This window comes from Oryzias latipes, chromosome 8 (genome assembly GCF_053564925.1).
Source record: "Oryzias latipes strain Hd-rR chromosome 8, Olatipes_Hd-rR_3.1".
Classification (NCBI taxonomy): Eukaryota; Metazoa; Chordata; class Actinopteri; order Beloniformes; family Adrianichthyidae; genus Oryzias; species Oryzias latipes.
In genome coordinates this window covers 897599-919447 of record NC_136244.1, presented here as the reverse complement: position 1 = coordinate 919447, position 21849 = coordinate 897599, and the positions used below count along the sequence as shown (strand labels likewise).

The 21849-nt window shown below is 45.7% G+C and overlaps 1 protein-coding gene across 5 annotated transcripts; it reads left to right on the top strand.

Moving 5' to 3' along the window:
* The first annotated feature begins 317 nt into the window (after positions 1 to 317).
* On the top strand, positions 318 to 21071 carry nbr1b (NBR1 autophagy cargo receptor b). 5 transcript variants are annotated; one of them, XM_020705576.3, is made up of 22 exons: positions 318 to 532; positions 2536 to 2598; positions 3230 to 3248; positions 3321 to 3343; positions 5148 to 5336; positions 7096 to 7167; positions 8526 to 8785; positions 10911 to 11036; positions 12296 to 12502; positions 12595 to 12754; positions 13700 to 13783; positions 14658 to 14843; positions 14928 to 15044; positions 15292 to 15367; positions 15576 to 15686; positions 16656 to 16814; positions 16971 to 17109; positions 17654 to 17899; positions 18114 to 18199; positions 18283 to 18361; positions 18572 to 18607; positions 18702 to 21071. In XM_020705576.3, the coding sequence occupies exons 1-22, from the start codon at positions 413 to 415 to the stop codon at positions 18739 to 18741; spliced, it is 2598 nt and encodes an 865-aa protein (XP_020561235.1). In that variant the 5' UTR covers positions 318 to 412; the 3' UTR covers positions 18742 to 21071. The 5 variants fall into 5 exon arrangements, with proteins under 5 accessions (XP_020561235.1, XP_020561236.1, XP_020561234.1 ...); XM_020705577.3 differs by having other exon boundaries at positions 319 to 532; positions 16638 to 16814; positions 18283 to 18351; XM_020705575.3 differs by having other exon boundaries at positions 319 to 532; positions 16638 to 16814.
* Positions 21072 to 21849: the final 778 nt, after the last annotated feature.

Genomic DNA, 21849 nt, shown 5'->3' with positions numbered 1-21849 from the left:
AAGCTTCTGTATTTTATTCCAACTATGTTTTCTAACTGGTAAACCTGTCGTGGTGTTCCGGTTCACTCCTACAGAGTAAACGTCTCCAACTCTCCTCTCTGGACGGCATGTTCTTCCAAACATGTTGAGGATTTAGATCACGGCGAATGCAACAACCGAGACTTTAGGCACCGCAGCAAAAGACACGAGAACGGAGACATTAAGGGATGAAGGGCAGAAAGGGAGAAACGTCCATGTTGCTCCACACTAACAGGAAAAACCTGACCGTCTGTGCACTACCGCCACTCACCAGCAGGTGGGGCTAGTGAGCCGCTGCCCGTCCGGTCTCCTCCATCAAAGCTCCGCCAGAACAAGACGCCGTTGAAAGGAGGACCAGCGACCCCGATGTCTGCTCGGCCCGTCACCTGCGAAGATGCAGACGAGCGACGCGGCGGAGCTGCACGTCAGCCTGAAGGTGAACGTTAAGGGGAACTGCAAACACCTCCTCCTGACGGGACCCGAGGCCCGGAGCTGGGAGCTGATGGAGGCCACGGTAAGACGCTGCTGCGCGCGCCCGACGCCTCTCATCCGTCTGAAGCCGTGCACGTCTGCAGATCCGAGCCCGTCATTGGACGGAACCAGATGAAAGTCACGACTCATGCTCCCATTATCGGACACTGCGATGGCTCCAGTTTAGTGGATCCGCTGGATCCGGAGCAGCAAAGGCCTGTTTGGAACATCCAGAATTATGAATACAGTTATATTTATGTACAATTATATTTACAATTAGGAATATATAATTCACAATTATCATGTTAAACGTGGCACTACTGTACCGATGGAAAAACCAACAATAATAATGTGTCATGTAATCAATGATAAAAAACTTTACATTCAGACGTTTAAGCAACATTTATTAACCACCAAAAGCTGTGGTTATTATGGAAAAACACCAGAAAGAAATGTAAATATGAAGATCAGTGACCAGAACGGCAGATTTACTGAAGAAAAGATAAAGAACGTCAATAGTTTTTAGGACATCAATGTGTAAAAAGACAAACAGGCCAAATGTTAGGGACGGATGTTTAGGAGAAATCCAGTTTTTCATTTGGTTCTGGTTTTCATGGAACAAAGTTCTGCGTCTTTGGATTTGGAAATGGTTTAATCAGACAAAAACAACAGCAGACATTTACTAAGATAATTATAAATATGCACACTCTAGTAAATAATTCAGTCATAAATAAGCTCTCAGCTCTTTTGCAAACAGTTCAGGACTTAATGAAACTATGGCATAATCAGAAGCTCCAAAGCCTTTTATTTTGGCGGGAACGGACGGCTGCAGCCCTGAATGTGGGTCTGAAACCTCATGAATCAACACTTTCAAAGCAAACCTTTGATTCGACGTCTTCTGCTTTCAATAATCCGTCTTCAGCATCCTTTACTTTTCTTTGTAAAGTGAGTTTCTGACTCCTTGTGGGCGGAGTCACTGGTTACTGATCAGCTGATCAGAGCCCGACCTGCTCAGCTACAGACAGATTGTTTGTATGACACTCATAATCTAAAGTATTGTTATAGTAATGTCATTTTAACATGACATTGACTTTCCTGCATTGAATCTCAAAATATTTGCAGCAATTTTTCAGCCTCCATGACATCGTTTCACTGAGATATCTGAACGTTTTCAGCTCCAAAGGTTGGACTACAGCAAGAATTCTGCATCTTTACATGAAACCCAGCAGATGATCACAGACATGTGACCTGAACCCACAGCAGTCAGTTCAGTCAGATTCACACAAATGAATCTTTTCTTTCACATCAATATTAGTCTGATTGACGACTGCAGCCTTTAACAGCAAAAGGGCCCTTTGCTCCACCTTCTTACTGACCAAAACTCACCCCACCCTTAAGAAAAATATGTATTTATTTAGTTTTTAATTATAGACGAGACGAGTTCCTTTCAAAATAAAATCCACCCTGTGCTAAATAAGATTTTGACAGTGAGCCTTCATCCTTTTTATCCTAATATCCAATATAAACAAATAAAAACAATCTATACATGCAAATGCAATAAACTTAAGAAATCTGCCTCTGAACAGCAACTGTTGTGCAGCAAAGACTAAGAACAAACGTTTCCAATAATAAACTTCTCTCTTCAGTTCAGTCTTTAGTCCAACATTACAACACAGTTGTCTCAACGGGCTTCACTAGTTATAGAAGTAAATGCTAAACTGAACTGGACCTTCCTGTCCTCAGACGTTCTCTGTGAGGGAAAAGTCCTAAACAAAAAAGATTCCAGGAAAAAGAAGCAGACAGATTGTGACGCTAGATTCAATCTTCATCGTCATTTTACTATTATGAGAGTTAAAAATCCAACCAGAAATGACCAAACGTTGCTGCCAAAGCCCTTATCTGATCACACATCATCATTGGTGCTTAAAGCCAAAGATGGAGGGTAAGAGGGCCCCATGTGGCTCCTGGGGGCCTCAGGCTGGACGTGGATCCAGGGGGGGCATGTATCTGCCTCTGCTGTGTCTGAAGCTCTGCTGTTGTCTGCAGGTGAAGCGCTCCTCTGGTCTGAACAACCTGCAGGTGACATATTTTGATGAGGACAACGAGGAGGTAAGACAACGTCTCCGTCTTTCTGTCTTTTTGGGCATTGATGTCTTTAAATGTGCTCATTTCTGCTCACTCTGAATGTCATGGCCATGTTTCCAGAAACTACAATGAGGCCAAAGTAGCTCAGAGAAGCAAAGAAAGGCTAAAAGGAGCTTGATGACCTGTTTTCATGCTAATGTTAGCAAAGCAAACGAGCTAAATGTTAGGAAGGTTTCCACTTAGGTCAGCGTTTCATTTCGTTTCTGTACACACGTAGAAAATCGAAGATTTTACAAAACAGAAACCAAATATGTGAGGAGGAGATGCTGTCCTGGATCGGTCTGAGCCCCCCAGGGACAGCAGCCGTTCTGATGCCGTCCTGCCTAAGAGGCGGGGTCAGAAAACGCCGTCCAGGCCGATGAAAGCCAACAAAAGTACAGAGGCGACGCCTCAAACTCCTCACATGCCAAGAAGACAGAGAAAGAATAAACGTCTGATCGCTTCACAACAGAAGTCCACTTTTCCTTTTGACTCAAACGGGAACCTTTGACCAAATCCTGACAGCGACACTCTTTGGATCCAGAACTGGTTCCAGAAGCCAGAAACATGTCAGTGAAGTGATCTGATGGACCTTTGTTTTGTTCTTGGTTTCCAGGTTTCCATCAGCTGTCAAGGTCAGTAAACGCACCGATGTCTGTTGCTAAGCAGTTGAGTGATTCCCGCCTGACGCTGGTCTTTGGTTGCAGGGGAGTACGAAGAGGCGCTGAAGGTGGGTGTCTCACACGTGAAGCCCACCATGAATAAGGCTGGGCTGCAAAGCCACAACCTGAGGAAGGCAGTTTTCTGTTCTGAGGCCAGACTTCCTTCAGGTTTCTGCTGAGATCAGTATCACAGATTTCTGTCATTGAAACCCACAAACGTCTCAAAAAAAGAGAACAGAAGAATTCCTAACGGTTGGTGCTTCATCTTTCCACTGTGTTCTTAAATACTTGGATCTACTGTGGATTCAGAATAAATAATGTTTATTGTTTCCCAAGCAGGGGCACCAAAAGGGGAGGGGGTAAAGGTGGCTGATTCTAGGGACCCAGACTGGGGGGGCCCAACGGTGATGAAATGATACATCATTCCAGCTGGTCATTAACCTGTAGTATTTTATTTTCACACACTGGTACCAACCTCCCACCAGAGACAAGCTGGGGTTCAGTGTCTTGCCCGAGGACACTTTGACACATGGGTGGGCAAGGCGGGAATCGAACTGGCAACCTTCTGATCAGAGGTCGACCGCCCTGCCACTACACCACGGCCGGCCAATTCCTTTTGAAATGGTTCAGTCCGACTATACTCCATACTAAACGTTTGGACTGAACCTGTGACAGACGGGGTGTGAGGAAGCCTGAAAAAGGAGGGAAAAGGAACGAAGGGATGAAAAAAAACACCCAGTGTTTCTGTAAAAAAGGGGGTTTGTGGTAATAAATGACAGAATATGGACTTTGCACTTTTACATTTCACTGTTAAAGTAGTCAAATAATGAATCCATTCAAACGTTTATCAAGCTGTTCTCACTCAATAATAGTTCAGATTATTTCTGTGAAAAACAGTCCATACATCAGCAGATTATTTAAATGATGATAAACCAAAGATGGCCTTTTTTTAGTTTAATGTTTCTTGTTAACTTTCACTGATTTCTCATTTCTTATTGAAGAATCAGCTTTGCTCTGCAGACATTAAAGGACATAGTTTCTGTTGCTCAGTTCTTCTCATGCTGCTCATGTCAGCTGCAGGTTATTTAGTTACAAAGATGAGGGTGAAAAATACCATCACTATGCATAAATGTAAATGGAGAGCATAGAAAATGTTGCTGCTGTGTCAGGAGACGGTTAGAAGGTCCGTCTGTCTTTTCTCTTTTCAGGAGGAATTCCTGAAATCTGGGATGAGCTTCAACCGAGGTCACATGACCCCTTTCTTTGTGTTTGTGTCCATCGTCACTTTTGTTACGTACTTTATTACACATTAATTTAGGGATGCATTATGGTTTTAATCATTAACAAATGTTTAAACTAAATGAATCATCTATAAATACTAATGGAATTGAACATCGACTCTGTTTTCTGACGGCTTTTCTCTGGAAACGGTGGTCATCCCAGCAGCCGTCCTTCATGATCCGCATGCTGCTGCCGTCTCTTCCTCACTTCAGTCTGCCGGTACTGGATGGCGGGTTTGGGTCTGCAGAACACGGATGCTATTTGTTCCTGTAGCTGGAACGTCTGCCGATCTGTTTTTCACGTTGGCAGTGGCGGTTTTCTAAGCACACGGCTGCTGCATACGTGACCAGTGTGAAGCGTCTGTTTCCTGCCGTTTGTCAAAGTGAGCCTGAACAGAAGCTGGTGGAAGGATGAACCTGCTCTCACTTTCCGCTTTTATCCAGATTCAGAGCTGCTTCCGTTGAGAGCGACTGCAGATCAGCACAACTGAATGTGTTGTGATCGTCTAGTTCCAGAAATGATGCGAGGATTTCTGTAGGCGTCTCTCCTGGTTCCATTCAGACGGTAACTGCCCTCCATTCTTGTCACTAGAGCGCCTCCAGGCAGGGCAGCCGGCTGCACATGAACGTCTGTGAGACTCGGGGTCATTCCACGCGGGCCCTCACCGGCAAAACCAGCGGAGCGGAGCCCAAAAGGGGGTTCAGGCCCCCGCAGCACTTCCCTACCTTAGCGCAGGTGGTGAGCCGTAAGGTCCAGGCCGCCGTACCGGACCAGACCATGGTAAGACCCCCCCTCACTCCGGAGAACATCAGCCAGAACTTTTTTCCCAGCAGCCCCTTTGGTGGTAGCTGCTTTAGATTCAGAGCTGCTGTCCTCTTCACCGATGACACGACGTCCATCTGTGGATCTCTGTGAATGAGCTTTCAGGAAGTTCTTCAAACGTTTGTGCTACCGCTGCTGAGGGGGGGTCGCTGGGCAACACAGACTTTCAGCTCCCTCCAGAGATTTTCTATGGGGTTGAGATCTGGAGACCGGCTAGGCCACTCCAGGGCCTTCGTTACCCGGGCAACGTGTGTTTGGGATGGTTGTTATGCTGAAAGACAAAGTCATGGTTCATCTTCAATGCTGATGGAAGGTCTTCACTCACAATCTGACCATACATGACCTTAAATATTCTGTCATCCAATCATCTTCTCATCTGTTTTAAAAGTGTTCCCAGTCGTCTTTTAATGATGACGACGCAGTTTTTAGACTACATCTAAAAATCTGTCTCATTTTCAAGGACATAGTTTCTGCAGAGTGGTAGCAGTTCATTAGGGAGTGTTGGTGCGGGGTAAGCCTGCCCTCATTTCCCATCATTTCTTTGTTTACGCTCTCTCCCACTAGCTTACATCCCCATCATTAGCGTAGCAACAGAAGCAGCAGCAACAGCAGATTCATCCATCCGTCCAGTTCTGATCCAGATTCCAGCTCAGACCAGGAAAACAAAGACCTTCATGGATCTGTTGGTCTGCAGGTGGATGACCAGAAAGGGGCGGAGCTTGGAGACTGTAGCCCACCCACTGTAGTTTATACATAACAACCACAAGCTTTTTCAAACAGCATTTTTTTTATCTGCTGCTGATTCCCAACAAATTGAAGAAAAAATACTCAGAAACCCAATTTTAGACATAATGTCCTCCATCATGAGAAACATGCTACAAGAACATGTTACACACATTCCCATGTAACCTGTTCTCCAGCTCTGGAGAAGACCCTGTCCTCACATGTGGTTCCATGTACAGGTACTGTTGGGCCAGGTTGTGGAGGTTCAGGTAACCTCCGGTCTGTGTTGCCCAGAGTTTAGGCGGATCCTGTCCTCCGGACATGCAGAGCTCAGCAAGACGTCGGACCCCCACTGTGGCATCTGTTGCTTCTATGTGCTGAACCGGCATGAAAAGCAAATGCTGGGGGGGATTTGGCTGTCTAAAGTCCCCGTACGTTGTCCTGGTCGCCTGTTGACGGTTCATTTTCTGGCTCCCAGCACAGTCAGCGGCGTCTCGCTCCTTTGTCGGGTGTCCAAATTCCATCATTGTAAAAAGATACCGGCTGGTGCCGGGAATGTTCTCCAACTGGAATCTTGTCTGAAATAAGTGTTGCCCGTTTAGTGGCTGTAGGATTGCTGGGATTTGTAGTTTGAAAGTAAAAATCGTTGAAAATTCTAGCGACACGTAGACCTGAGGTCAGGAGGCCTCGTCTCTGGGGTCACGTGACGTTGACATGCTTCAAACAGGACTTCTGGTTCACCGTCTGGAGGCAGAGGGGTCCAGCACAACACCCCCACGTTCAGGCGTTCCTATGATGAGTTACCGGCCCCCACATCTTTTTACGTGGGACAACTTCCACAGTTAAAAGCCGACTAAACCCTCAGTTTACGTTCTGAAGCAGCAGATGAAGCCATGAATGAGACCAGAACCCTAATGTCACACACTAATGGGAACACAATGAGGTTCTGGATCTGTGTGTTTTACTGACTGGATCTTTCCTTCCTTTTTTTCAGGTCATAATGAAAGAAATTAAAGGAACAAAAGAAGAAAATCCGCCGGCATGGTTCACTTCATACATGGAAAAGGTGAAATGAATGTTGTTTCATCTTCATAACAGAATTTCCTGAATTTCTGTTGATTTCAGTCAAAAAGTGTTAAACTCTTCCCAACTTCTGTAGACATGTACACTAAATCCCCAAAAGTATTGGCTCCCCCATCCAGATGATCAGAATCAGGTGTCCTGATCATCTGTGTTCAAATCAAACACCGTTTTCACAAACATTTGTGACAGAATGGCCGTTCTCAGGTGATCCGTGAATTCCAGCGTGGAACTGTCAGAGGACGCCACTGTGCATCAAATCCAGTTTCCTCTCTCCTAAATCTTCCACAGTCAGCTCTGTCAGAGCAAAGGAAGAGTTTGGGAGCAACAGCAGCTCAGCCTCCAAGTGGTCGACCACTAACCTGATGGGGAGGGGTCAGAGGATGCTGAAGGTCAAAGAGGTCACCCACTTTCTGCACTCAGTTGCTGCAGAGCTCCAGACGTCATGTGACCTTCAGATTACAAGTCCATCTTCATGGAACTGGTTTCCATGGCGAGCAGCTGCATCCATCCACACATCACCAGGTGAACGCAAAGCGTGGATGCAGCGGTGGAAAGCACGCCGCCACTGGACGCCAGAGCAGCGAGACGCCTTCTCTGGAGACATGGATCACACTTTTCCATCTGGAAATCTGATGGACCAGTCTGGGTTTGGAGGTTGCCAGGACAACGGTACATTTGGGACGCCATTGTGCCGAGTGTAAGGTTTGGTGGAGGAGGTATTATGGTGTGGGCTTGTTTTTTTGGGGTTGACCCCTTAGTTCCAGTGAAAGGAACTCTGAATGCTTCAGGACTCCAAAACATTCTGGACAATTCCATGATCCCAACCTGGAAGGAACAGTTTGGAGCGGCCCCTTCCTCTTCCACCATGACTGAGCAGCAGTGACCAAAGGTCAAAGGTCCATGAAGACATGGAGGACAGAGTCTGATGATGAACTGGACAGAGTCCTGACCTGAACCCCATAGAAGACCTTTGGGAGGAATTAGAGCAGAGACTGATCCAGGCCTTCTCCACCAACATCAGTGTGTGACCTCACCAATGACCTTCTGGAGGAACGGTCCAGAATTCCTAGAAACACTCCTGAACCTTGAGGACAGCCTTTCTAGAAGAGTTGGAGCTGGACTCCCTGCTAAAGGTGGAGCCACATCAGACTGAACTCTGTGGGTTAGGAATGGGACGACACTTCAATGAGCCAATACTTTTGGTATTCTGATCGTTCTGCCTTACAAAGAACAACCTTCATGGAGATCTTTTTTTAATTGCTTCATGTTGAAAGTCCAAAACATCCAAACAATCCCGATGTTCTGCTACCAGAACTAAAGACCTTTCTTCTGTCTCTTTAGTTTAAGGATCAAGTTGTTCGTGAAGCAGTGGAGAAGATCTGCCGGGAGTTTTCAGGGCAATGCTGCATTCACAAGCCCCTGGGAGGAGGAGGAGCAGAAGCGGGGAGAGAAGGGGGGGGTAGAGGGGAAACCCTAAGAGGGCCGGAGACCCAGCAGGTTCCTGAGGTTTCCTCCTTCACTCTGCCCGGGGCTTCAGTTTCTTCCACCCCTCCCTGTTCGTCCTGCAGGGGGCAGACCAGTGGGGGAGGCTTCCAGTGCAGGTATGGTTACATTTAAAGTGCATGAGATGCTTTGTTAGATGCTGTTAGTGGGGGGCTTCTGAAGCAGGGGTCAGGAAGCTGTTCAAGGTCAGGATTATGGCGTGCAAAGAAGCCACAACAAGGAATCGGTTGAAAGTGAACCCCTGAGTCTGGATCAATGGACAGACTTTATGGAGGAAAACTGTTCCATGGAAAAAATGACATTTCATCTGCAGCTGAAAGATGAAAAATGTCAACTTCAATGGAGGAAATGGAAGCAATGTACCAGTGGTGGGCCGTCAGGGCCTTAAGGGCCTCTGTGAAGGTTTAAAAATCTGAATCATGTGTTCATTATTATTATTTTGTCCATGCTTACTCATGAAATCATTCTGAATGGTCTGTCCATTCCATTTGATTGTGTTTATGATGGTTCTGCTGCTTCCAGACGTTTTTTCACATTATAGTATTTAACCCATCACAGCCAGTTTAGCTCGTGCTGGTTTGCAGTGCTTCTGTCCGTGAAACCAGTGTTCAAATCCGGGCTGCTCCCTATTCTCTTCTCTGCTTCTGTGCCGGTCCCAAGCCCGGATACATTGAGAGGGTTGCATCAGGAAGGGCATCCGGCGTAAAACATTGCCAAGTTTACCATGCGACTCATCCTCGAAGGAGAGGTTGTTTCGCTGTGGCGACCCCTGATGGGAAAAGCCGAAAGAGAAGAGAAAGTCATTAACCAATCACGTTTCAGCTGTCCTCTGTTGCCAGGCAGGATAAGGGCCTTCAGCTAGAGTTCTGAAGGTCCTGTGATGGGAGATCAATGTGGGTCATTCATTTCTTTCAACCAATCAGATTGTAAGTTGGTGTCAGCAGGGCCTTCTAGCAGGCTAAGGCAGCGTCACAGTATTCAGAGCTTCTGATTGGACAGAAGATTCAGGAAGTCACATGCAGCCTTGTCCAGTGTGACTCAGAGGAGCACTTTGTGATGTGTCAGTTAAAAACAGACTGACTGTGATGCATCCATGGAGGATCCAGCAGGAAACTCTCCTGAATGAATCATGAAGCAGACGGACAGATCTGTGTTTGGCGCCGCCAAAGCAATATACAGAAGTTAAAGCTCAAAACCAAATCTTTGTTGTACCCCACTTGTTCTACTTTGTTTGTTTAATTACTATTTTTATACATTTTTTAATTGATTGTAGTTTTTAATTTTTTATTTATTTAGATTTATTTTAATGCAGCTATTTTGTTCCTAATAAATAGTTTTTTATAAGTGCAAAACGTTAAATAATATGTTCATTTCTTTTCTTTTTTTTAAGAAAAATATTTTCTTTTAATAAGAAAGAAAAGTGTAAAGTGCATGCGTGGGTTTTCTCCGGGGTCTCCGGCTTCCTCCCACTGTCCAAAAACATGCTTCATAGGTTAATTGGCAACTCTAAATTGTCCATAGGTGTGAGAGTGAGAGTGAATGGGTGTGTGTTTGTGGACATTCTACCCTGCGACAGACTGGCGACCTGTCCAGGTTGTCCCCTGCCTTCGCCCACAAGTGGCCGGGATAGGCTCCGGCAGCCCCGTGACCCCGAAAGGGAAAAACGGTCAAGAAAAGGAATGAATGAATGATTGAAAAAAGTGTAAAGAAAAAACCAAAACCAATGCGGATTAATCTACATGGGATGAGAGGAGAGTTTGAAAGAACGGCTGTTTGAATTTGGGGTCTGAGTTCAGGACAGGAGAAGACGGTTCTGATCCTCCTAAACCACTTTAACTGTGACAAAAACACAAAACAGCTGAAATTCTTTTAAAGTAACCTGTGAGCTGATTGGCTGTTAGGCTCCCCTATGGAGGCGTGTCTGTGGCATAAGTAAAAATAAAAGTCAAGAAATGCTTTTTCCTTTCCAAAATGCAAAAGCCTTTCTGGTATTGACTTTTATTTCTAATGATGCTACAGAAATGCCTCCACCCCCCCCTCCTCATCTGTAATAGAGCTGAAACCGGCTCCTCTGTGAGTCCCTGCAGGGAAACAGCTGATGGGTGACTCTAAGGTGGACGGGGTCTCCAATAGGAAGGAAAACGGATTGGGTGGGGTCAGGGCGTCTGCTCCGCTGCGGTCTAACCAACGGCTTCCCTTGTGTGTGCGTTTCTGTTTTGTCAGCGTGTGCACGTCCTGCACGCTGTGTGAGCCGTGCAGCTTCGCTCACGATCCCAGTCACAACCTGGTGCGAGCGAGGACGCCGCTGTCCATTCCAGAGCGAGGGTCCCCCGCGCCGGACCACAGCAGGTTCAGTACCAGAGCCGCTCACAGTTCTCCTGTTGTTCTGACACACCTGTCCTGCCCCTGAGGGGGAGGGGGGCTGCTGCTACACCCACTTTAAAGCTGAACATATGACACGGCCTCACTGGGACGTCTTCACGTATGTTCACACCCGGAGGTTTGGCCTCAGGCGGCACTTTGCATAAAGTCTGAAGGATCTTTGGTTATAAGATGCTTTTCTCCAGGATTTCTGGGTTTAAAGTTTCTATATCTGCTTTTCTTAAGCCTTTCAGAGTAAATTACATACATCTATATCATCACACATGACTTTCAGCACACTAAAGAACCATATTTTATGAAATATGACTTATTTTCAGCTCATGTTTCTACCCAGAAGTAAGACGACTTTCTCTCCTTGTGGGTGCCGCCCATTTCATGACATCATCCTAGATCCGGACTCACCAGCGGGTCTGAGTTTCTCCCAGAAGAACAAACCTCTGAACTTTTCCAAAGATGGATGTTCAGATTGTTCATAGAAAATGAAAGCGTTTAGCCGAACGCCGCTAGCTCCATCGAGAAAGTGGGCGTGTCTGTTAGCCTGGGGGCGGGGCTGCCAGCACCGACTCTTCCTGGAAGGGGCGGTTCCTCACTTTGTGATGTCACAATGTGAGAAATCACTCGTTTTTCTGTGGATTGGGAGGGGCTGGTGCTCATAGAGAAGGTTTTTAGAGGAATCCTCAGAAATGGATCAAAATCCAGCTTTGGGTTGTTGTTAGTGAGGAATGAACTTTAGAAACACGTAAAAATGATGTAACATGAAATAAGCCCTTTAAATTCTATTTGTATGTTGTGCTCAGTGTTTGAACAAAGAAATGACAAAAACAAATGTAAAAATCTTTTGTATTTGATTTATTTTTTGGTAAATAAGGTAAGTGGAAGTGGAAATGCCCTGCAACAAACTGGGATTGTTCCAGCATCCCCCTGACCCCCCTGACCCCCCTGACCCCCTGACCCCCCTGACCCCCCTGACCCCCCTGACTCTGACATTGGGGGTTATGAAGATGGATGGATGGAGAGAGGGAGGCAGGGATGCAAACGGAAAAGAGCTGTGGGAAATGTTTTAAAAAAGTTCAGTGATTTTACTTTATTCTAATTAAGAGATGGGAAGGTTTGCAGATGAACTGTAGAGTTTCTACGCGCTGCTTTTGTCCAGCAGAGTTCCACAAAGATGTCAAATCTTTGGTTTGCTCTTTTTCCTGCTGTGACGTGTTTCTGCTGTTGTTCAGGTTCTACAGACGAGGAGATCGGAGTTTCCGGAAGGCGGAGAAGCAGCGGTTGAAGGCCGAGAAGCGCTTGCTGAAGGCAGAGGTCAAGGAGATCCGGAAACAGCTGAGGATGGAGAGGCGTGGCATCCAGTGGAACTCCTCCCAGAGAGATGGAAGCTCCTCCCCTGTTCTCCTGCAGCCTCAGGCCACTCAGCACAACAGCCCAGAGTACCGTGATAACAGCAGAACACTGCACAAATATTCATCCAAGCATTTACACAGAGATCAGCCTCATTTGGAACTAACTTCTCTTGTGCTAGGCGCCCCAAATGCCCTTGTCCCGTGGTGGTTCCCGCCATGACCGCGGCTTTTCTGGACGAGAACCTTCCGGATGGAACTCGACTGCGTCCTGCGACCAAGTTTATCAAGTACTGGAAGATGAGGAACACAGGAAGTGTGGGCTGGAACAGTGACACGAAGGTGCGTCCACAGGGGGGCGCCGCAGCTCACGGGCCGCTCCTGTGCGTGCAGACTGATGGTTGATGATGCTGATGATGTCATCAGTCAGCTGTGTTAATGTGACTTGGCTCACAAGTGGGTCCCACATGAAAGGTCCACGTACATGTTAAGCATTTTACATGTATGAAATGTCCGTCTTTCATGACCCATGCGTGTTTTTTGCGTTGGTCGTCGTGCACAGATGTCCGTTTAGGGTTTCAGCGACTGAATTCGGTTTGGAGCTGTTCAAAATTTTTGTTCAGATGAGAAATACGCAATTAGCGCATGTCTAATGTCGTTTATACGCAATTACTGCGTAAAACTTACACAATTGTGTGTGACCCTTGCGAGGTGCTTTCCTGTCGTTTAACAGACTTTTCAACATGAACCACCGATGTGTAACTTTGATTTCACGTAGACGGGCCCATTTCACGTTAAAATGACGTATAGGATGCATGAATCACTAATAAATAACAGCACAAGAGTCACACGGTTCATGTTCTTCGTTGGTTTACGTGTTCTTTGCATGGTTTATTCGTACTCCTTTTCATCCGTGCAAAATGTACGTAGCGGCTGTGGGACCCGGTCTGCACGTTCTCCTCTCATTTTGACCAATCCAGTTGAAAGGACTGTGTGTGTTTCTTGTGGTGCTTCAGAAGGTGGGATGTGAAGCAGAAATGTGGGACTGGCCAGTATATGTTTCAGGTAATCGGGTCTTTATGATAGATCCCCGTTCCTCAGCCTTTGAGGGCCTCAGCAGATCATTGAACCATCTCTGTTAGAAGCTATTTAAAAATGAGAACATTGAATTTGATATCAAAGAGACGGTGGAGCCACCGGTTCTACTGAGTGACCCAGTTCACCCAGTGTTCCTGTGTGGACGGTAGACGATTGGTTCTGAGACTTGTGGTCTTCCTCCCGCTGCAGTTGAAGTTCATGTGGGGAAACCTTGCAGTGGGATCTGGTGACCGATGGAGAGAAGTGCCTGTTCCCCACCTGCAGCCCGGACAGGTAAATATTCACCTCCACTCGTGTCCCGCCTGCTCCCTGTACTTCTCCTTACTCCTGCAGGAGGCATTGGTCTTTTCTACAGGTCTAACTGAAGGGGGGGCATGGTTCCCGTGTTAAATGATCAGACATGTGTCTTCACGGATGTTAATTCAGCTTTTCCAGCTCTTCCAGGCTGCAGATGTTGTTTCATGGCTTCAGAGAGTCAAACGGTTGCTCATCTATGACCCTAATTGTCATGATCAGCCTGTACCATGACTGTGATCCACGGCTGGGCAGGAAACCTGATGACATGAAATAAAAATGGCCAATTCTCACCAATGTGTTCACTTTCCATTTTCCAAATGTATCCCATTTAAATGTGAAATTCTTTTATATTGTGGGGAATTTGTCTGAGATGCTGTTTTGGTTGAAGGTAGCTCTTAAATCCAGGTTCTGCAGTGTCTGGCTGTGTTTGAGTTCAGGAGCTAAGTCCTTCCTCACATCCTCTGTTTTAAACCATGGAACCCTCCAGAGATCTGGGGGTGACTGTGCACTGAAATGGCGGTGAGCTGTGTCTGAGTTTCACTGCGGTGATGAGAACCACAGACGGACTTAGGGTCTGATTTGACCCACATGTTCAGACTGAACCAGAATTTCAGTTCATAATTTATAAAGAAATTCATTGATCTGAAAACAGAATTCAATGAATCAATAAACCCATGAGGATGTTTGGGGGACAGTGATGAAAATGACCATTGAAGGTCGGTCGGTGGGTTCACCACGGTGGTCGTGCCCCCCAGGGTTGATGTGTGGCCCTGAATCGGCGGTAATACGTTGATGTAGACGTTGTTCCGGCTGCGGTGAGCCTAGCTGTGGGACTCTCTTGTGTGCTCAGGTGGGCATCATCAGCGTGGCTCTGTGCGCCCCCGCCGTCGGGGGCTCTTATACCTCACACTGGCGCCTGGCTCATGCTGGGGAGCAGTTTGGACCCAGAGTTTGGTGCAGCATTGTGGTGGACCCTCTGGCCCCGGCTCCCGTGTTGGCGGATGGGTTACTCGTTTCCCCGTGTGTCACGCCGCAGGTAAAAAAAACGAAGGCAGCACGAAGTTTCATGACGGGAAACCAAATGTAAGATTGAAATGACCTGGATGGTGTTAAATTTCAGGGGAGGAATCCTGCAGTGAAGGAGACCAAAGCCTCTGTAGCGTCTGTGGACCAGGATGTGGCGTCCCCAGACCAAGAGGACTTCCACATTCCCTCTGTGGATCTGCTGACAGCCCAGGTGAGTCCACCTGTAGAGACTGCCTCTTCACATGTAGAATCTGTCTGAGTGACGTCACTCTACTAGAGGAGTTCAAGTACAGTTTGAAGAAGATGAGGAAAGAAGTGAAGCTTAGGATTTTAGGAGGGGGGACACCTACAGAACAAATGCTGCAGCTCACCTGCAGACAGCCTTATCCACCTGTAAGGGCAGGTGTGACCAAAGCATCTCCAACTCCTTTGAGACTCCTCATTTTTTTATCTACCAGGATCTTCTGTCTTTTGAGCTGCTGGACATCAACATTGTTCAAGAACTGGAGTCTGTCCCAAACAACACTCCTGTTGGTGAGTTCAGTTCAAGCAAAGGAAGCCGTCATTGTTGAGTTCTGAAAGCATAAGTTAGTGTTATTTCACTGACTGACGGTCTGGTCGAGGTTTGGTGGGTTTGAAAACCACCAGATCCTGTTAGAAATATGACTTTGACCTTTTCTGGCAGCTAATAGAAGAGAAAATCCACTTCCTTTCTACAGAAAATGTGTTTGCTGTCATGCAGATGTGACTCCCTGCATGTCACCTCTTCCCCAAGACGGACACCTGCTGGACAAAAACAGTCCCTGTTTGGACCTGATCCAGGAGGAGACGGAGGGCAGCGGCGCCATCACAGGTGAACGCTTCTGCAGAAACAGGAAGTTCCTGTTGGTTCCAAGACGCCAAAATAGAGAAATAAACAGCTGTTAGTCAGTCCCATCCTGGGAACTTGAGTGGGTGGGGGTCACTTATTTGGACATGTCCCAAAACATCGTATCCCCACTTCAGTACAAAGCATCATTTTATTATCCCTACTATCATGGTGTGTGTGTCTCAGTATGTGTGTCTGCGTGTGTGTGTGAATATAAGTTTAAGGTCTTGTCCTTTGTGTTGTTAAAACGTAGTGATGTAGTTGATAACATTTGAGTGTGTGTGTGGATAGGCCCCGCCCTTTTTGTACTACATTTGAACCGTACCGTAATGATTAACAACCAGTAAACTTGTTGCTCTATGCTGCTTCATGGTCTTACCCCCCTTCCCGTCCTATTATCACCCCCTACCCCCCCCTCTCTCTAACATCCCTCTCTCTTCTTCCCCTCTTTCCTTTTCCGTCCGGTCCAACACCAAAGATTTTCAGACATGATTGAAATTAATAAAGTTTGGCCTCAATTCCAAAAGGGGTTTATTCAGACATACCTTTGGTTTGTCTGAAGATTAATAACCCCTCTTGTTAAAGTAAAATATGTCCAACACAAGAGGCCCTCAGCTCTCATCTGACTGCCCAGCTGTTGGATAGGACAAGCTAAAAAAAACAAAAACGTTGTGATGTTGTGATGTTGTCATGTTGTCATGTTGTGATGTTGTCATGTTGTCATGTTGTCATGTTGTCATGTTGTCATGTTGTGATGTTGTGATGTTGTCATGTTGTCATGTCGTGATGTTGTGATGTGAAGCCATTGGTTTAGCACGGGTTGTAAACATTCTGCAGGTATAAAGTTTGTAAACCTTTATTAGATCATCAACGCACTTTAGATGTTTGCAAGAGTCGAGGATAACTGGCAAAGCGTTTCTTCCTGGTTTCTTCCAGAGGTTTCCAGCCAACCAGCCTCTGGAGCAGAAGTGGGAGGAGTTCCAGCTCAGGAAGAGAGCCAGGAAAATGGCGGTGGAATGGAGTCTGTTTGTGAGACTGTGAACCAGTCGGGGTCCCATGAGAGGGTCTCTGACCACAACCTGCTGCGAGTGGCTTACCAGGTCACAGTGAAAGGTCAGTCAGCTGCACTTCATTCTCTGTGGGGGGGCTCTTTGTCTGACTGCTCACCGTTAAAAGCTCAGAGTTATTCCTCGCTATGGCGATAATGATAAATTAGCAGTTTCTTAGCTTTGAAACCGCGTGTGAGCATTGGATTTGCTGTTACCACAGAAGCATCTCAGGACAAAAAAGGGAGGGAAAACAAGGAAAGAGCCAGAAGCCGCTCGTCTTCAACCTCCTCAGAGGATTACATCATCATCCTCCCTGACTGCTTTGACACCACTCGGCCGCTCGGGGAGTCCATGTACAGGTACGCCCCCCAGTGGGAGTGGTCTGTTTGCCATGCCCCTCCCTTTCTTTGAGGTCTTTTGAGGACATGAAACCTTCATCAGCTGTTGAGGATGATCCACTTCCTACTGATGGTTTGTTATTCGTACAGACAAACTTCCATCAATTATCTGAACACCTGCTGGGGGGGGCTACTGTCCTCGTTTAAAGAATAAATGTATGCAGAGCATTTCTTAAAGCGCTTAAATCACACAATATCAGTGTATTGTAAAGTTCATTTCTCAGAAAAACAACCGCTAAGCCGTGTTTGGATCCAAGCATGCATTTCTGAATAGTCTTCTAAAACTAAATAGATTGTTTCTTAGGATATTTGTGACTTTTTCTTTGTTATAAACACATTTAACCAAAAACGTGGATTTATTGTCCCACTTTTTTAAATGAAAATGTCTACAAATAGGAGAAAAGTCATGTTTTTAGCAGCCAAATGGACTCTTTGACTATAGAAACTGCTGACATAGCAGCCGTCTTTGTGAAATCCTTCTGCATGTTTTTCTGTCCTTTTGCAGCTCAGCTGTGTCTCAGACCGTTGACGTCCTTCTGAAGTCCACATCCGGGTCTGACATTCTTTCTTTGGACTGCGGCATCAAGGACAAGGACCTGCTCAAAACCTGTAAAGACCTCTCGTCTCCTCCAGGAAAGGAGCTGCCAGGAGCCAAAGCTCTCAAAGACATGCTGTGCACGTCTCAAATACTGGACCACAAGCCGCTGACGCCTGAAGTCATGATGCCGTCTAGAGCCCAGGTCACACAAAGGTCGGTTTCTAATTTAACCATACAGCAAAACCAATGTAGAGGATTATTTCACTTCCTTTTGCTGTGTATTAGTCAGAGTTAAACCATGTGCAGTGAGTTTAAAGGCCAAGGTTTTCCTGTTAGACTTGGTTTAGACAGCTTTTTAAGTGATGTGTGGTTTGTTACTCTGCCTTTAAATCTGTAAATGAAGGGTTTCTTGCTTTAACTTGTGCAGTTTGCAGAGCAGCACTGAAGCAGATGCAGATGAAGCCAGTGGAGGACAGGGACTGCAGAGCTCAGAGGTGTCTCCATCACAGGATGGTAAGCTCCTTTTCCTGCAGCGCTGCTCTCTCAGCTCATCTTTGAACTGAAGCAGGCGGGATCACGCGTGATCATATGTGCAGCCAGCAGCCCTGAACACAGGAAGACGGATGAGGCTGAAGCTGCTGGGAGCACTGAGGACAACAGTCCAGGTGAAACCAGGTGAAGGACACGCGAGGACATCCAGGGGAAACCCACAAACACAAAGTCCAGTCCTTACTGTTGTTTTGGTTTTGTATGGATGACTTTCAGACGGGAGTATTTAAACACAGGGGTACCAACAATTTCATTAAGGTCTATCTAATAATATATTTTATGCATTTATTTCTATTTTTAATTTCTTTTTTTGCTACAAATGTGTCTGTTTCTTAGGTTTCCAGGCCTCTGCATGGTAAAAGGAGCTCTGAGGTAAAACTGTGCAGGTCGTGTCAGCATGTGGTCTTTGTTGGCGTCTGCTGCTGAAGCCAGAGTTCCAGTTCTGACCCGTTTGTCTCTCATGCAGCCCGGACAAAATTCCTCCAGCGAGGACACTGATGAGCTGAGGTTTGGGGAGCGGGCGCTGAACCAGCAGCTTCTGAAGGGGTCAGTGACCTGCTCAGCTGGCAGCACTGACAAACCAACTCAACAGACATGTGTCTTTCAAAGACGTTTCCCTTGTTATGAACTGTCCGTGTTTGAATCCAGTCCAGTTCTTCTCTCACTGAGGACGATCCCTCTCTTTAATGAATAAAAAAGCTCTGCTTTCTGGTAAAGTCACGGTTTGCCTCTGTCTTGATACTTTACGCCTTAGAGTTACTCCAATGATGAATGGAAGTTCTGTCACTCAGTCTGCATTAGTGGAGGTTCTCACTGTTCTACATGCTTTCTGTTCCATGAGCACAAGGGTGCTCATTGACACAACTATGACACAACTCTCATATAAAGCCAGCATCACTTGGCTTTATATTAGGGGGGCTGTTCCTCTCAGGAACTCCAAAGGGGAAGGAAAGTGTCTTCAAATCCACTAGGAAAAAAACACTTTCCTGGCTCCAAGATGAGTTGCTTCAAGTGGCCCCATGCCTTCTACCCAGCTCTTATTTTTGGGCAACACTACAGGAAAATATAGTCCAACCTCTTTAGATGGTTGTTTTTGGATACCAAGATTTTAATCCAGATAAGTCCAACTATATGTACCTTGTGTACAAGCTAAGGCTCCTTCCCTACCAGAAAGCTGACGATCCGTGTCCCTAAAGCACGAAAGGCCAAGACCATGACCTTTGACCACTCCCTGAATCCTGTGGCACACTGAGTGAAGATCCTTCTACCTCAGCAACAAGCCCCTCCCCCTTACTTGGCCTTTGCTTTAGCTCTGGTGAGATGTTAGATCTTCTACCTATAGTGTTCTTTAAATCACACTGTATCATGCTCGTCTAGGACAGCAAAGTTGTCCCATACAACCTAGCTCCTGGGGTCCTTTGGGCACACAAACTGCTCTACCTTGATGACTTTGAATTCTGGGCAAAAAGGTCCGACATTGGTTCCGTCCTTTCCATTGTTGGACCAGCTCTTTACCCTCACCAGGAATCTGGAGGGGATGATGGAATTTTGTTCATGTGGTCTACACGTGGACTTGAAGAAGGCTTTTGGGTGTGTTCCATACTGGATCCTAATGGCTCTTGGAGTGTGAGATAAACGACCCAGGCAGACTCGCTTCTGGTGTGAGTTGGACTCCACCAGAGTTGACCTACGTCATGGAAACTGTTTTCCTACTTTTATGGGTCTGCTGTTTACACGACTGACATGGTCATGTTTCTTAGAATGCCTAATCTCATCTAAATATATGACGTGTGGAATGGCAAGCAATCTAACACTTTGGTTAGTACCAGACAGCTATACACTGAATGAACGGAGGCTTAAGAAAGTAAAAAGACCCTGGTTTCATTCTTAGTTTGAGAAACATTTCTTAGTGAGTAGAATTGCTTTCTTTAATTAATCATCCTGGTAGGACCATTAGTCTCACCCCATTGGTAGATTTTACATCTGTCAATGGGGCTAGAATCTTTGACTCCTTTCTAAGGGGCCTGTTTTTGAAGTGTCGTGTTTTGGCTTTGAAACGGTTTGTAGAACATGGTTTTACATGTTTGCGGTTAATCTAGTAGAACAGAGCTGTAAAAAAGCAAAGCTTTACGTACAACTTGGATTGTGACCCTTGTGATATCAGCCATGAATTGAAGGCGTGCTGATTGAGTCTTGCTCTTTGACATTTGGATTCAATACATTTTCTTTTTTGAATGTATGCTTGTGCAATGTAAAAAGGGTGTGGTTCCACCAAAACAGCTTAAAGCAACAGGGCTGCTGGGAAAGGCAAACCTGCACCGTTTGGTACTTGTGATGTCCACGTCGAGTTTCCAAGGCTTTATAGATCAAAAATGGGCGTGGCTACCTGTAAGTGTTCAAAAGCACTCTGTGCTTTACTAAGTTAGCCTATTTTCTAACAGTTCACTTACGATTTACTTAGTCAGCCTCTTTCATTACTGAAATTAAAGGAGTTCAAAAGTGTTGCATGGCCGCTGGGTATGTCTGAATTCAAGTATCCATGGTTATCTTAACATGTTTTTGCAATTATGTTTGTTATAAGAAAACGTGATTAAAAATGTCTCCGTGAAATCCCCGACAACGCAAAAGGTTTATCGCTTTGAAGGATCAGTATGCAAACTCACACTAAAGAAAGTTGTACACTTTGTATTTGTAGGCTTGTGTGGTGCTTAATCCTGCTTCTTCACTGTTTTTGTATTTTCTCTGGTAAGAACTATTGTTAGATACATTTCTGTACACGTCATTACTATGAAAGAGCAGAATGAACGAAAACGTGAATAAAGTGGTGTTTGTGTTAGTCGGATGCTTTTCCTTCAGCTGCCCTCCAATGACCTCCACAGTAAACGCCTCCATCTGAACCGTCCTCTGCAGTGTTTCTACCCTTTGTTGTCTGTCTGTGACTCATTCAACTTTGTATCTAAAGTTGCTGCAACTATTGTTCATCCGTGATTTTCAAAATTTGCACAACTACCTTTTTGTTACATTCCTCAAGTTTGTGTTAAAAAGTCAGAAAGAGCTATTTTCATGACACACGTTCCTTCCATGTCATCTGTTTTGAACACGCTCAATGCTTGTCTCGGTTCATCGCCATTCATGCTTTTTACAGGTTTTATTCACTAACGGTTCTCAGGGAAACACGCCACACCTCAGCCGCTGCTGGAAGAGGATGATTCCACAGTCCGCTCCCTTTATAACCCTGGAACACTTTCACTATGAAAAGTTACACCATCGATTTTGCCGGGTCATTTTTACCCGATATAATATACCCCACAAAAAGTACTTGTCATAAAAAAAGATCAAAACACGACAACGTGTAATAAATTAGAGTGGTTTTCATTTATTTTCAACTGTGGTATGTGTGACGAAATGAAAAAGAAAACTATAGGAAGTTCCTAAAAACATGCTTTTGAGAAGAAAACCTTATAAAGTGATTCTACTTAGTCAGTGGTCCACCCATTCCTGGGACATGGGAGACTTCCCTGGTAATAATAATAATAATAATGAATTGGATTTATCTGCGCTTTTCCAGACGCTGAAAGCGCTTACATTGTGTCCATTATTCATTCACTCCTCAT

What these genes read in the sequence shown, in the direction of transcription:
- nbr1b (XM_020705575.3), top strand. Translation starts at nt 413, where the DNA reads ATGCAGACGAGCGACGCGGCGGAGCTGCACGTCAGCCTGAAGGTGAAC. An exon ending in GGGGGAGGCTTCCAGTGCAG is followed by an intron (nt 8,786 to 10,910) that starts GTATGGTTACAT and finishes CTGTTTTGTCAG; the next exon opens with CGTGTGCACGTCCTGCACGC. An exon ending in GGTGTCTCCATCACAGGATG is followed by an intron (nt 18,200 to 18,282) that starts GTAAGCTCCTTT and finishes TCATATGTGCAG; the next exon opens with CCAGCAGCCCTGAACACAGG.